The sequence below is a fragment of the Rhinoraja longicauda genome, chromosome 20 (assembly GCF_053455715.1).
Source record: "Rhinoraja longicauda isolate Sanriku21f chromosome 20, sRhiLon1.1, whole genome shotgun sequence".
NCBI classification, from domain to species: Eukaryota; Metazoa; Chordata; class Chondrichthyes; order Rajiformes; family Arhynchobatidae; genus Rhinoraja; species Rhinoraja longicauda.
This window is the reverse complement of record NC_135972.1, coordinates 1,898,555-1,915,442: the sequence shown is the minus strand read 5'-3', so window position 1 is coordinate 1,915,442 and position 16,888 is coordinate 1,898,555. Positions and strand designations below refer to the sequence as shown.

General features: G+C 49.8%; 1 protein-coding gene across 2 annotated transcripts in view; it reads left to right on the top strand.

The window, feature by feature from the left end:
- The window catches only part of lrp6 (low density lipoprotein receptor-related protein 6), a 130,709-nt gene that overhangs the window by 55,149 nt on the left and 58,672 nt on the right, over positions 1-16,888 (top strand). For both annotated transcript variants that reach the window (XM_078416729.1, XM_078416728.1), the window contains exons 4-5: positions 10,954-11,150; positions 11,593-11,724. In XM_078416729.1, the coding sequence (XP_078272855.1) occupies positions 10,954-11,150; positions 11,593-11,724 (329 nt within the window). The remainder of the gene's footprint in view (positions 1-10,953; positions 11,151-11,592; positions 11,725-16,888) is intronic.

The following is a 16,888-nucleotide window of genomic DNA, read 5'->3' as shown; positions in this document are numbered from 1 at the left end:
TAGATCAGCCACGAATGAATGGCGGAGCAGACTCGATGGGCCGAATGGCCTAATTCTACTCCTCACATTTATGACCTTACAGAGGGATCTTGTGTCCAAGTCCATAACACCCTGAAAGTGGCAACTCCAGTAGATAGCGGTAAAGAAGACAAATGGTCTGCTTGCTTTCATAGGTGGGGGCATTGAGTATTAGGGTCAGGCAGTCATAATGCAGCTCTGTAGGACTGGTTACTGGGGTATTGTGTGCAGCTCTGGTCATCCCATTACAGGAAGGATGTGGGGGCTTTGGACAGGGTGCCTGGAGGAAGGTTCCCCTGACTGATGTCTGGATTAAGGGGTATTAGCTACCGGGCGGACAGACTTGGATTGTTTTCTCTGGAGCCCTGGGCGTTGCAGGGAGACCTGATAGAAGTATTTCAAACGAGGAGAGGCATAGATAGGGTAAACAATCAAAACCTCTTCCCAGGATGAAAAAACTAAGATCGTGGTTGAAGCAGATACGTTAGTGGGATGTAAAAGATTTGTAGATAGGCGCATGGATATGCAGGGAATGGAGGGATGTGGGTAATGTGCCAGCAGATAGCAGTTGGTCTTGGCATCATGTTTGGCACAGAGGGTGGTGGGTACATGGAACAAGCTCCCAGAGGAAGTGCTGGTACAATAACTGTGTTTAAATGACACTTGGTAAAGTACACAGATGGGAAAGATTTGGAGGGATGTGGGGCCTCCTTGGAAAGGAGGTGAGGAGGAATTTCTTTAGTCAGAGGGTAGTTAATCTGTGGAACTCATTGCCACAGAGGGCTGTGGAGGCAAAGTCAGTGGATATTTTTAAGGCAGAGATAGACAAATTCTTGATTAGAACGGGTGTCAAGGGTTATGGGGAGAAGGCAGGGAAATGAATGGCGGAATAGACTCAATGGGCCGAATGGCCTAATTCTACTCCTTGAACTTGTGAAATGCGGGCAGGTGGGACTATGGTAGATGGGGTATCTTGGTCGGCGTGGAGAGGTTGGGCTGTAGGGCCTGTTTCTGTGTTGTTTACCCCTGACTCTAAGTTCAGTCGCAGCTGCAATCTGGGTCGTCAGGTTTCAGCTGGACCATTTTCACCTGTGAGCCGCTGTTTTTGTGCTAAATGTTAATGGTATCTGCGTTGTAAATGCGCTGTGTAATTATATCTCTGCCTGTCAGGCTTTTAAAGGACTGTTATTCCAAGCTGTAGGCAGACACAAAATGCTGGGGTAATTCAGCGGGTCAGGCAGCATCTCGGGAGAGAAAGGATGGGTGACGATTGGGGTCGAGGCCCTTCTTCGAATGCTGCGAGCCACGTTTACAGCTTGAAATGTCTGTTGCAGATATTCGAAGCCGAAAATGTGGCTTGCGGCATTTTGCATTAGTCTTTAACTGTGCGGGCCGAGGTGATGTGGGGAACAATTCTGGTGCAGTTTTACCTCACTGTGTACGGGATGAGTCAAACGCGTACACACACACACGCACGCACGCACGCGCACAGACACACACACGCACACACACCACACACACACCCACACACACACGCACACACTCACACACACACATACACGCACACACGCACACACACACATACACGCACACACACGTACACGCGCGCACACACGTACACGCACGCACACACACACACACACGCACACACACCACACACACACACACCCACGCACACACGCACACACGCACACACACACATACACGCACACACACGTACACGCGCGCACACACGTACACGCACGCACACACACACACACAGACACACACACACACACACACACACACACACATACACGCACACGCACGCACACCCCACACACACACCACACACACGTATACACACACACACACGTACACGCACACACACACGTACACGCACGCACACACACACACACGCACGCACACACACACACACACACACACGCACGCACACACAAACACACACACACACCCCACACACACACACATACACACACGTACACGCGCACACACGTACACACGCACGCACGCACACACACACACACACACACGTACACACACACACGTACACACACACACACACGTACACACACACACGTACACACACACACGTACACACACACACACACACACACACACACACACACACACACACACACACACACACACACACACACTCGCACGCATCTGGACCTAATTGGAACCATTCATTTCTGGTGGACGAATCTCACTCTGCATGTTACAACTCGTCTTCAAAATCTCCACCATCTGGCTTTTATTTCAGCAGTTTTTTAAATCACATCCACGTTGCTGCAGTTTTGGAGACTTGTAATTTAAATGAATCTTTTATTTTTAATGCGTGCACTTAGCTGCTTGCTGCCTGTGTGTTTTCGCTGGCTGGAGGCTCACCCCCTCATTCCTGAAACTTCCTCAGCCATTTGGCTCTCAAAAAATGTGCTCGGCAGTCAAGGCAAGAGCGTTTAATTGTCATATGGACCGAAGACATAACAATGGAATTCTTTCTTGCAGCATAACAACCGCGCAAAGACAGTATTCGAAGATAACATTAGAAACTGTACCCTGAGTAGGGGAATCAAGAACCAGAGGACATCGGTTTAAGGTTTAGTTTAGTTTAGAGATACAGCGCGGAAACTGGCCCTTCGGCCCACCAGGTCTGCGCCGCCCAGCGATCCCTGCACATTAACACCATCCTACACCCACTAGGGACAATTTTTACATTTACCCAGTCAATTAACCTACAAACCTGCACGTGTTTGGAGTGTGGGAGGAAACCGAATATCTCGGAGAAAACCCACACAGGTCACGGGGAGAACGTACAAACTCCGTACAGACAGCACCCGTAGACAGGATCGAACCTGAGTCTCCGGCGCTGCATTCGCTGTCAGGCAGCAACTTAACCGCTGTGCCACCGTGCCGCACCGGTGAGAAGGGCAAGATTTAATAAGGATCTGAGGGGCAACTTTTCCCCTCAGAGGGTGGTGGGTATGTTTAATCAATTAAAAAATAATAATTTAACTGCAGCTGATTGATTGAAAGATACAGCATGGAAAATGGGTCCTTCGGCCCAGCGGGTCCACGCCAACCATCAATCACCCGTTCACACGAACCACCGGGTGGCGCCAGCAATGGCTGCCTCGCCCACAGTCTGTCTGTCATTTCCTTCTTTGTTGTTTTATAGTATGTGCAAAATGTATGTTTTAGTGTTCTTTAGCGTGTTTTATGTGGGGGGGGGAGGGACTTTTCTAATCTCTTACCTCTGCGGAGATGCGATTTTTTCCGTATCGTATCTCCGTCCACACTGTGGCCTAACATCGTGGAGCTGGCGGCCTCTGCTGGGGACCAACTTCAGGAGTTCCAACCGCGGGAGCCTGCAGGACTTAACATTGTGGAGCTCGCGGTCCCTGGTTAGACACCGACTTCAGGAGCTCCAGGACGCTGGGGCTCCGACCGCCCCGACCGCGGATGGTTCGACCGCCCCGACCGTGGATGGTTCGACCGCCCCGACCGTGGATGGTTCGACCGCCCCGACCGCGGATGGTTCGACCACCCCGGCCGCGGATGGTTCGACCACCCCGACCGCGGATGGTTCGACCACCCCGACCGCAGATGGTTCGACCGCCCCGACCGTGGATGGTTCGACCGCCCCGACCGTGGATGGTTCGACCGCCCCGACCGCGGATGGTTCGACCGCCCCGACCGCGGATGGTTCGACCACCCCGCGGGAGAATAAAGATGAAGATTGGACATTATTGCCTTCCATCACAGTGAGGAACGTGGGGAATCTGCTGCGGTGGATGTTTATGTTAACTTTTATGTAGTTGTGTTTCCAGTTGCTTTGTTATTAGTATGGCTATATGGTGATTCAAATTCCACTGTACCTTGGTACAGGTGACAATAAACTGACCTTGAAACACGAGTTCTGTGTTATCCCGCTACCTCACCTGCACCCTACACACCAGCGACAATTTACAGATGGACTATTAACTTACAAACCCGCACGTCTTTGGGATGTGGGAGGAAACCGGAGCACCCGCAAGTCCACAGGGAGGTCGTGTAAACTCCACACAGACAGCACCCGAGGTCAGGATCGAACCCGGGTCTCTGGAGTTGCACTACTGTGCCATTAGTTGTGCCATAGCTTTGTTAATGTGGCAGTGTTTATGTAAAAGTTGAATGAAGTATACTCCATACAGCCTGATAGTTGCTTGGAAGAATCTGTTTTTCAACCTGGTGGTCAGAAGGAATTGTGGTAGAATAAGGCCATCAAGTCTACCCCACTATTCAATCATGGCTGATCTATCTCTCCCTCCTAACCCCATTCTCCTGCCTTCTCCCCATAACCCCTGACATCTCTACTAATTTGGTCATGGTTTTCAGACTCCTGTACCTTCTTCCCAATGACAGTGTGGCCAGGGTGGTGTGGGTCTTTGATACTGGCTGCCTTTCTGAGGATGCCTTCAATGGTGGGGAGGTCAGTACCCGTGATGGACCAGGCAGTGTGTGGTGGGGAGGTCAGTACCTGTGATGGACCAGGCAGTGTGTGGTGGGGAGGTCAGTACCCGTGATGGACCAGGCAGTGTCCAGTACTCTGCCATCTCCTTTGTCCCTCATGTTTGAGTTGCTGAACCAGGCCGGGCTGCAACCAGTCATTTGCTCTGCACTGTACTCCTGCAGTGATTCAATAGCATTTCTGTTGTGAGTGAAGGCAGTCTAGTCTGTGCAATGATTCCTCGTTGCTGGGGGAGCACCATTGCCTTCCCATCACCGTATTGCCAGGAGATTCGGCACTCGTTCTAGAACATGTTTGGTTTAAACCTTCCATTTACTGACCTGCGTTAGTTGAGATAGGTTTGCATAGTGTTTTGTTTTTAAAATCAAAAATATTTATTCAAATATTAAAATAATATATACAATACAATAAAACCAAAACAGAGCCCACCACCACAATACAAGCCATTGATAAACCATTATACAACTACCTTGCATTCAACGCCCAGTGGTCCCACAAATCCCCCAGGGTGCCCGTGGACAGCGCGTGGCCCCTCTCTAACACCACCCGGGCGCGGACGTAACCCCGGAGAAGGGGCAGGCAGCCGGCTTGGGCAGAGCCCTGTTCCGCATGGCGCCAGGCTCGCACTGTTGGAGGGGAGTGTGTCTGAACTCCATGCATCAGATGCCATGTGGGATTAGTATGTTGGGTATGTTTTCCTTGCGCTATGGCTCCGTGCATCTTTCATTGACTCTTTCATTGGAGTAAGTTGCAAATGTTGCATCTGTTTTGTAGATGTTCCTTTGTGCAAATTGGGAGCTGTGCTTTGACCAGAGTGCAGTGTGCAGATGGGTTTTGCAGAGGGCTTTAGTGAGTGCGACATCGCTCTCTGACACCTCAAGGCTCTACCAGTCAAACTCACGGCCGTCTCCTGTCACCAGTGCTCCGAGCAGATGATGTGCTTTAGTTCAGGCAGCTTATCAATTATATTTCAGGTCGTTCCCTGAAGTGACGGCCCTTATTAATAAGTTAGGAAGCGAGCTGCTGCAGCCAGATTGTCTGCTTCTCCCCAGAGGAGGCCATTGTGAATAAGCAGCGTTGTAGCAGGTCTAGGCAATATGCCTCACTCATCCACTGCGTTCATGATTATTTGCCAAATGTCACTGCATTGTGTCCATCAAAATGGCCTGCACTGGGCTTGGCTCTGTGTACTGCAGTCTTGGTTTATGTGGGCCTACAGCGACTTTAGCAGGGGGAAAACTACAGACGCTGGTATAAATCGAAGGTAGACACAAAATGCTGGAGTAACTCAGCGGGTCAGGCAGCATCTCGGGAGAGTAGGAATGGGTGATTTTTCGGGTCGAGACCCTTCTTCGGAATTCTGAATTCAGACTTCAGAGTCTGAAGAAGGGTCTCGACCCGAAACATCACCCATTCCTTCTCTCCCGAGATGCTGCCTGACCCGCTGAGTTACTCCAGCATTTTTTGTCTACCTACAGCAACTTTAGAGCATTTAGAAAACCCGACAGCATCTTTTCCTTTTTCCCGAATTCAAGGAACTAAATTTCTTTGAGGGATATTGTTAACATTGAACAAAAATGCCAGAAGGCCTCGGAAACCTTTGTACAGTCAATAAGGCAGTGGGGTGTCAAATAGATTAGTGCCAGGTGCATTGAGGAGATGGACTTGGATTGTGAAAATAGAGACCACATTGGCAGCAGAGGTTAAAGACCAAAGGCTCCATGAGGAGTCATTACTGTAGGTAAACATAGCGTTCAATTTCACCTGAACGATGCCTGGATTTAGGGCTATTAGATACAGAGAGAGAGGTTGTTCACCCTTTCATTGTTTTCTCTGGCATGCAGGAGGTTTCGGGGAGACTGGCTAGCAGTTTATAAAATTATGAGAGGCATACACTGATCAGCCAAAACATTATGACCACCGACAGGCGAAGTGAATGACATTGATTATCTTGTTACAATGGCACCTGTCAAGGGGTGGGATATATTAGGCAGCAAGTGAACAGTCAGTTCTTGAAGTTGATGTGTTGGATGCAGGAGAAATGGGCAGGAGTAAAGACCTGAGCGACTTTGACAAGGGCCAAATTGTTATGGCCAGACGACTGGGTCAGAGCATCTCTGAAATGGCAAGGCTTGTGGGGTGCTCCTGGTCAGCAGTGGTGAGTACCTACCGACAGTGGTCCGAGGAGGGACAAACCACAAACCGGCGACAGGCAGGGTGTTGGGCGCCCAAGGCTCATCGATGCGCGAGGGCAACGAAGGCTATCCTGTCTGGTCCGAACCCACAGAAGGTCGACTGTGGCACAAGTCACAGAAAATGTTAATGGTGGTCACGGGAGGAATGTGTCACAATACACAGTGCATCGCACCCTGCTGCGTATGGGGCTGCACACGGAGGACCAACAGCACATTAGGCAGGTGGGCATAATGTTTTGGCTCGCTGAGTTACTCCAGCTTTTTGTGTCTACCTTCCACCTATTCCTTTCCAGGCTTTGTTCTGCCTCTCCTCTCTTCCAGCTTTCTCCCCACCAACCCTCCCCCCTCCTACCGCCCCCACCCCCCACACACAATCAGTCCAAAGAAGGGTCCCAACGTGAAACATCACCTATCCATGTCCTCCACAGATGCTGCCTAACCTGGACCAAACACAGGCAGGTGGGACTAGTGTAGGTGGGACATGTTGCCGTTGTGGGAAGTTGGGCTGAAGGACCTGTATGCACTGGCTTGTACACACTGGAATTTAGGATGAGAGGGGATCTTATCGAAACGTATAAGATTATTAAGGGGTTGGACACGTTAGAGGCAGGAAACATGTTCCTGACTACGGGTGCTGTCTGTACAGTGTTTGTACGTTCTCCCCGTGACAGTGTGGGCTTTCTCCTGGTGCTCCGGGTTCCTCCCACACTCCAGAGACGTGCAGGTTTGTAGGATAATTGGCTTGGGTAAAATTTGTAAATTGTCCCCAGTGTGTAGGATAGTGCGAGTGTGTGGGGATCGCTGGTCGGCGTGGACTCGGTGCGAGTGTGTGGGGATCGCTGGTCGGCGCGGACTCGGTGGGACGATAGGCGTGCGTCTGCGCTGTATCTCTCAACTAAACCACTCTTTTAAGGTTTAAAGCAGCACAGTCTGCCATCAGTGTTTACAAATGAGGCAAGGAGGCCCTTTGCTGGACCTGGAGTACTTACTCCACTAGCTGCACACAGGGATGGTGTCACACACGCACGCACGCACTCACATGCACACGCACTCACACACGCACATACTCACATGCACGCACTCGCACACTCACACGCACTCGCACACGCGCGCGCCCACGCACTCGCACACGCACGCACTCACGCACACATGCACACAGACACACACACACTCACACATGCACACAGACACACACACACACACACTCACACATGCACACAGACACTCACACAAACACAGACACACACACTCGCACGTGCGCACACTCGCACACGCACAGACACACACACGCATACTCACATGGACACACTCACACCGACTCAGGTACAGACACACTCACACAGACACTCTCACACTCACTCACACACACACGCGTTGATGTGGCCTCTCCACCCCCCACTCTTCATCCACGTACTGAATGGTTAAGCACGATGCCTCTGGCTATTTGGGTTACACAATAACATGATTCTGGTGATAGCGATATGATAACGGTGAATTCTTCCGCAGTTTCCTAAATGTTCTGTAAAGATGGTATCTTGCAGACAAAATGTCTGCTTTGGGATTGAGCACAGGGACGTAATGTGGAAGTATGAAATGTAATTGTTCTTGCCTGAAATATCCTTTCCACAGCCTGTCTGAATCCACCCTCAGTTTACTAATATGTAACGAAGCAGCAACAATCTGCTACTTTCTATTTGCAAATTAAATCATGTTTTTCCACCTCTTACGCACCACATTGACTGTGCCTCTGGTCAAATGTGCTTTAATCTCTAATTGATTAAATGAATGATACAGTTCGGCAACAGGCCTTTCAGCTCACTGAGTCCACGCCGACCAGCGATCACCGCTCACGTCGGTTCTATGTTATCCCACTTTCTCACACACGAGAGGCAGTTTACAGAGGGTTAATTAACCCACAAACCCACACGACTTTGGTATGTGGGAGGAAACCGGAGTGGTCACAGAGAGAACGTGCAAACTCCACTCAGACAGTTCCGACGATCAGGATCAAACCCGGATCTCTGGCGCTGTGAGGCGGTAACTCTACCGCTGTGCGCTGCATTCTGCATGTTTGAGGGGAGATGGGGGAACCTCTAACGGCCTCTGTATTTGCATTTTGAATTGGTTTCTGCCAAGTATGTCAGTGCCCCACACAGCTCTCTCAAGCTTTGGCATTTCACCTAATAATGTGTCTGAACTTACAATGTGCTGAGTATTGAACAGTTATGCTGTACCTCCGCTGGACGTCAGAGAAAATCATTTCCCTTTTCATGTTCCTGTGTTCTCAGTAATTCAGGGCTGTGTGGTTTTCTTTGCTCCCTCCTATTGAAAGTATTTCCTGAGTTAATCTTTCTACCTGTTGAAAATCGTTTTCTTTCATTTGATGTTTCCCTCCCCCCCTCTCTCGCCCTCCCTCCCTCCCTCTCTCGCCCTCCCTCCCTCCCCCTCTCTCGCCCTCCCTCCCTCCTCCCTCTCTCGCCCTCCCTCCCTCCCCCCTCTCTCACCCTCCCTCCCCCTCTCTCGCCTTCCCGCCCCCCCTCTCTCGCTCTCCCTCCCTCCTCTCTCGCCCTCCCTCCCTCCTTGCTCTCTCGCCCTCCCTCCCTCCTCTCTCGCCCTCCTTCCCCCCTCTCTCCCCCTCCCTCCCTCCCCCTCTCCCCTTCCCTCCCTCTCTCTCCCCCCCTCCCTCTCTCCCCCTCCCTCCCTCTCTCCCCCTCCCTCCCTCTCTCCCCCTCCCTCCCTCTCTCCCCCTCCCTCCCTCTCTCCGCTTCCCTCCCTCTCTCTCCCCCTCCCTCTCTCTCCCCCTCCCTCTCTCTCCCCCACCCTCCCTCTCTCTCCCCCTCCCTCCCTCTCTCTCCCCCTCCCTCCCTCTCTCTCCCCCTCCCTCCCTCTCTCTCCCCCTCCCTCCTGCACAAATGTTTGCACAATGGACAAGGTGGCAGGGTGGTGCAGCGGGTAAAGCTGCTGCCTCACAACTCCAGAGACACGGGTTTGATCCTGATCTCGAGGGCTGTCTGTGTGGAGTTTACACGTTCTCCCCGTGACCGTGTGGGTTTCCTCCGGGTGCTCTGGTTACCCCCAACATCACAAAGACGTGCAGGTTTGTAAGTTAATTGGCCCTCTGTAAATTGCCGCTAGTGTGTAAGGAATGGATGCAAAAGTGGGATACCATAGCACTAGTTTAGTTTAGAGATACAGCGCGGAAACAGGCCCTTTCAGCCCACCGGGTCCGCGCCGACCAGCGATCCCCGCACACTAACACTATCCTACACCCACTAGACACTAATTTACATTTACCAAGCCAATTAACCTGCAAACCTGCACGACTTTGGAGTGTGGGAAGAAACAGAAGATCTCGGAAAAAACCCACGCAGGTCACGGGGAGAACGTACAAACTCCGTACAGCAGCACCCGTAGTCGGGATGGAACCCGGGTCTCCGGCGCTGCATTCGCTGTAAGGCAGCAATTCTACCGCTGCGCCACCGTGCCGCCCCTAGTCTTTGCATTTTAATTGCTTATTTGTTTTTATATACTGAACATCTTTGTTTATTATCGTGTTTACATATCTGCTGTGCTGCTGCAAGTAAAAATATCAATTATTTTGGTATATATGACAATTAAACACTCTTGACAGTGTGAATGGACGATTAATGGTCAGCATGGACTCAGTGGGCCGAAGGGCCTGTTTCCACACTGTATCTCCAAACTCCAATAATGAAATTTAGAGAATGAAGTCACAACATTTAAGAAACATTTAGACATTTACATGTGTACGGTAAGTTTAGAGGTATATAGGCCGATTGCAGGCAGGTGGGACTAGTTTAGATGGGGCATGTGGGTTGGCATGGGCAAGATGGGCTGAAGGGTCAGTTTCCACGCTGTATCGCATCCTGACACCCATGCCACCACCCTGTGTAATTTAGTATTGGATCAGCAATCTCACTGGCCTTCAGGACACTGCGGACTGAAGATCGGGGGGCTTTGCGATTAGCTGAAGAGCGTACACATCTGTACATGAGGATTTGCAGCTGCAGAGACGGCTTTTAATTTGCAGGCCGCGGAATCTGTTTTTAAGTATATTTTTATCTTTGTCCTTTTGAAGTTGCGACACATTTAATTGCAGTACGGCAATTGCTGAAAGCTGTTATGCAAAAGATCTATTTGGCCGGCAGATCTCTTAATATATTTTCATTTAAAACCCGTGATTGATTCTGTATTTTGTCTCGTCAGGCAAGTGGTGGTTGATGGGTCGCTGCCACACCCTTTTGCTTTGACGTTGTTTGGCGACACGTTGTACTGGACGGACTGGAACACGCACTCGATCCACGCGTGCAATAAATACACGGGGGAACATCGGCGCGAGGTGCACACCAATATCTTCTCGCCCATGGACATTCACGTCTTCAACCAGCAGAGGCAGCCCCACGGTATGTGTGCGGCCCTTTACAAAGCTGTACAACTTTGATTACATCCAAACATAGAAAATAGGCGCAGGAGTCAGCCAGCACCGCCATTCAATATGATCATTTAGTTCAGAGATACAGCGCGGAAACAGGCCCTTTCGACCCACCGAGTCCATGCCGACCAGCGATCCCCGCACATTATCACTATCCTACACCCACTAGGGACAATTTACATTTATACCAAGGCTCCCTCTAGTCCTGGCAACATCCTCGTAAATCTTTTCTCAACCCTTTCAAGCTTGTCCTGTAACCCATCACTACGCTGCTGTACAAATGTGTGTAAACTCAAAATATAGGTGAAGTCTGATGTACAATTGGGTGATGGTGTCCTAGCAGTCAGAACTGCTTGGGTGTAAAGTTGAAATGTAAGGTATTGACATTGGTACCTGTTTGCTTCTCCGACCAGCACCAAACCCGTGTGGAACCAACAATGGCGGCTGCTCACACTTGTGCCTGATGTCTCCAGTCAGACCGTTTTTCCATTGCGCTTGTCCAACCGGGGTGCAGCTGCTGGAAGATGGAGCAAAGTGCAAAGATGGTATGTAAACGCACACGTATGGCGAGGGTCACGTAGAGGATGGCGGAGTAGACTGGATGGGCTGAATGGCCCCATTCTGCTCCGAGAACTTATGAACGTATGATCCAACCGAGGCACAAGTTTGGGAATATGCTTGGAGGAAAAGCACTCAGCGGGTCAGGCAGCATCTGTGGAGAACATGGATAGATGACGTTTCACAGAGTGCTGGAGTAACTCAGCGGGTCAGGCAGCATCTTGTCGAGGTGGAGTTGTGCAGGGCTCAAGAGCCTGATGGTGCTGGGAAGTAGTTTAGTTTGGTTTACAGATACAGTACAGAATCACCGAGTCCACATCGACCAGCGATCCCCGCACACTAACACTATCCTACACACACTAGGGACAATTTACACTTATACCAAGCCAATTAACCTACAAACCTGTACGGGTGTGGGAGGAAACCGAAGATCTCTGAGGAAACCCATGCAGGTCACAGGGAGAACGTACAAACTCCGTACAGACGGCGCCCGCAGTCGGGATGGAACCCGGGTCTCCGGCGCTGCATTCGCTGTAAGGCAGCAACTCTACCGCTGCACCACCGTGATCAGCCATGATTGAATGGCGGGGTAGACTCGATGGGCCGAGTGGCATAATTCTACTCCTATAACTTATGAACGTGAACTTTACAGCAAAGTTGGAAAACCCAAACTATACCTCTATTTTTGACAATACTAAAAAATATATATTTTATACAGTGCTCAATCAATCAACCATCAAATCAGCCAGAAATCCTGGTTTGACTGGCAAGGGTAATTGTCATTGAACCAAGGTGATGTTGATAAATTTCCACATCCCCCCCCCCCCCCCAACAAAATGACATAGCTTGATATTCCAAATGTTTAGTTTAGTTTAGATATACAGAGTGGAAATAGGCCCTTCGGCCCACCGAGTCCACACCGACCAGCGAACCCAGCACATTAACACTATGCTACACACACTAGGGACAATTTACATTTATACCAAGGCAATTAACCTACAAACCCGCACGTCTTTGGAGTGTGGTAGGAAACCAAAGTTCTCTGAAAAATCCTACGGGGAGAATGTACAAACTCCGTACAGACAGCTCCCATAGTAGGGATGGAACCGTACAGACTGCATCCATAGTGGGGATGGAACCATACAGACAGCACCCGTAGTGGGGATGGAACCGTACAGACAGCTCCCATAGTGGGGATGGAACCGTACAGACTGCATCCATAGTGGGGATGGAACCGTACTGACAGCACCCGTAGTGGGGATGGAACCGTACTGACAGCATCCATAGTGGGGATGGAACCGTACTGACAGCACCCGTAGTGGGGATGGAACCGTACAGACAGCACCCGTAGTGGGGATGGAACCCGTGTCTGGTGCTGCAGGCGCTGTAAGGCAGCAGCTCTACCACAGAGCCAGTGTGTAGTATCTCTCGATGATCCGTATTCATGCATTGTTTTGGGTGTAAAATCTGAGTGCAGGATGGGTGTATTCGCCTAGGTTTAGGTTTATTATCGTTACGTGTACTGCGATGCAGTGAGAAGTCTTTGTTTGCCTGTCACCTGATCAATAATGGATGTGCAGGGAATAGAGGGGTGTGGATAATGTGCAGGCAGACAAGATTAGTTTAAATAGCATTATATTCAGTGCAGACATTGTGGGCCAAAGGGCCTATTTCAGTGTTGTACTGTTCTATGTTAAATGGTCAAAATCCTTATCCTGCCGTCGGTGTATCAAATGCAAGAGGCCATACCTTAAAGGTGAGAGGAATGAGTGTTTAAGTAGACCAGAAGGTCACGTTTATTTTATTTAACACCGTGATTGAAAGCTGAATTGCACTACCAGAGAAGCGATGAAATGAGACAAGACCATTGTGGCAGAGACGGGTCGATTGGCAAGGCTTGGAAGGATACAGGTGAATGGGATTGATGCAGTTGGGCAACAAGGTCAGCATGTTGTTGATGGGTCGAAGGGCCCTGTGCTGTGTCTAATTCTACGCTGATGCTTGCAGTGGAAGGTGAGGCTAGTTAACCCAGGGCAAGTCGCGGTCACTGTGAAAACGTGTAGCTGTGAACAGTCTGGATTTACCAGCGCTGCATTCTCCTCTCCCAGTCCGGCCCGCAATGGGAGAAAAGTGCCTTTTGTTTCCTGACCCGGTGACTTCCAGCAGAACAATTCTTCATTCATCTGCACCGTAACTGTTCCCCTTCTGCACTGTTCTGAAATTAATGGGAGTGCATGTTTGGTCATGTATAGAGCATGCCTCTACTGCCTGGCTGAGATGTCACTAATGGAGACTGACATCAACCATAGATACAGGGTGAGCTCACTATTTACACCTCAGCTGTGAAACACAGCGGATAAATAGAAACATTCAGCACTGGAGGCTCTGTGTGTCGGCAAAAATAGTTGCCACCTCCCCCCCTTCCCTGCAAAGTCAAGGGCAATAGAGAAAGATGACCTGCTTTAGCAATGATCCTTGTGTTTCCCAGGCAGGAGTGCATCTGGAGACAGCTTTGATTTTTCAGCAATCCATTTCAACAATAAAGTAAAATCTCCTGGTAACTAGGACTGGATAGTGGACTTGTGAAAGGCCTGGACAGAGTGGATGTGGAGAGGATGTTTCCACTAGTGGGAGAGTCTAGGACCAGAGGGCAGAGCCGCAGAATGAAAGGACGTACTTTCAGAAAGGAGATGAGGAGGGATTTCTTTAGTCAGAGGGTGGTGAATCTGTGGAATTCATTGCCACAGACGGCTGTAGAGGCCAAGTCAGTGGGTATTTTTAAGGCAGAGATTGACAGATTGTTGATTAGTGCGGTTGTCAGGGGTTATGGGGAGAAGGCAGGAGAATGGGGTTGAGAAGGAGAGATAGACCAGCCACGATTGAATGGCAGAGTAGACTTGATGGGCCGAATGGTCTTCTGCTCCTAGAACTTATGCACTAACTTTTCAAGAGTGTTTCATTGCCATACATACCGAAACAGAAAAATGAAACTCTTACTTTCAGCAGCATAGTAGACCTGTTAACACCATGCTCATAGATAGCACAATAAATGAGAAATTCCATAAATTAAAAACCCCAATATTAGTCCAAAAAGCCCCAAATCTTGAGTGCAACCAAGACAGTCCATGGTTATTGTTTGTGCAGTGTTCCAGAGCCCGATGGTTGTTGGGAAGAAGCTGTTCCTGAACCTGCAGGTCACGGTTTTCAGGCTCCTGTGCCTTCATCCCGATGGAAAGAGTGAATCTGAGGAAGGGTCCCGACCCCAAACATTCCCTGTCCTTGTCCTTCACAGATGCTACCCGACCCGCTGAGTTACTCGAGGACTCTGTGTTCCACGCAAGATTGTGTTCCACGCTAGATTGTGTTCCACGCTAGATTGTGTTCCACGCTAGATTGTGTTCCACGCTAGATTGTGTTCCACGCTAGATTGTGTTCCACGCTAGATTGTGTTCCACGCTAGATTGTGTTCCACGCTAGATTGTGTTCCTGCCCTTCATTGTTGCTCATCAGGCCAGAAGCTAAAGAGACAAAAAAGCCCTCAGCAGAGCTGTGAATGTGGAGGAGGGAAGATACAACTGGAGGGGAACATACATGGAGTAAAGGGCTCGTCTGTTTACGGTGGACAGCGGAGGTTTAGTTTAGTTTAGAGATACAGCGCGGAAACAGGCCCTTTCGGCCCACTGGGTCCGCGCCGACCAGCGATCCCCGCACATTAACACTATCCTATACCCACTAGGGACTATTTTTACATTTACCAAGCCAATTAACCTACAAACCTGTACATCTTTCGCGTTCGAGAGGAAACCAAAGATCTCGGAGAAAACCCACGCAGGTCACGGGGAGAACATACAGATAGCACCTGTCATCGGGATGGAACCCGGGTCTCCGGCGCTGCAAACGCTGTAAGGCAGCAACTCTACCGCTGCGCCACCATGCCACCCTAGGTTGAGGGGAGACCCGATGTGTACGGTTATGTTGATGATACAGAGGCTGCTTCACGCTCTCCAAATAACGCACAAAACCTCCCAATGTTTCACGCTGACTGTGTATATAACATAGAGCAGCACAGGAACAGGCCCAATATCTGTGCCGACCGTGATGCCAAGACCAACCCATATCTGCCTGCACATAATCCACATCACTCCATTCTCTGCATATTCATGTGCTTATCTAAAAGTCTCTAAAGCATCACTACCGTGTCTGCCTACACCACCACGCCTGGCAGCATGTTCCTTGCACCCACCACCCTCTGTGTGTAAAACAAAGTTAGCCCACATATCTGTTTTAAACTTCCCCCTCTCACCTAGAAGCTGTGCAATCTGGTGTTTGACATTTCCACCGTGGTGAACAGGTTCTGAGTGTCTACCCTCTCTACGCCTCTCATCATTTTACATACGTCTACTCAACCTCCAGCATTCCAGAGAAAACATCCCAAGTCTGTCCAACCTCTCCCTCTCCCTGCAGCTGATACCCCCCTGATCCAAGCTTCTAGTGAAATTTAGCTTAGTTTAGAGAAACAGCGTGGACACAGGGCCTTTGGCCCACCGAGTCTGCACTGACCGGTGATTCCCGCACATGAATACTATCCTACACACACTAGGAACAATTTACACTTATACCAAGCAAATTAACCTACAAACCTGTACTTCTTTGGAGTGTGGGAGGAAACCGAAGATCTCAGAGGAAGGTTACGGAGAGAACGTACAAACTCCGTACAGGCAGCACCTGTAGTCGGGATGGAACCCGGGTCTCTGGCGCTACAGGCTCTGTAAGGCAGCAACTCTACCGCTGCACCACCGTGCCATGCCGCCCTACATCAGTACCTACTGATGAGCATAGAAATTCAGGGGAGGGAAAGAGAGAGTGGTGATTGTTTAGTGTAAATGCTGCACTGCCGTGTATGTTGTTAACATTACCCTGTCACTTGCAAGCCTTTTGTAGGCAAGTGGAACTCTTTGCTAAAAGCTGAGGCTGAATTATCCCTTGATAAAGCCCATGTCCAATCTGCACAGCTTGCGATAATGACAGCACCAATTGGCCTTGTCCCAGGAGCAAGGATTAGAGTGGTAATGATGCCAAATTGTGTCTGTAATGGAGAATCCATTAATCAGCATGAAAATTAAAGGCTCATTTCAGAGATAGCAATATCAG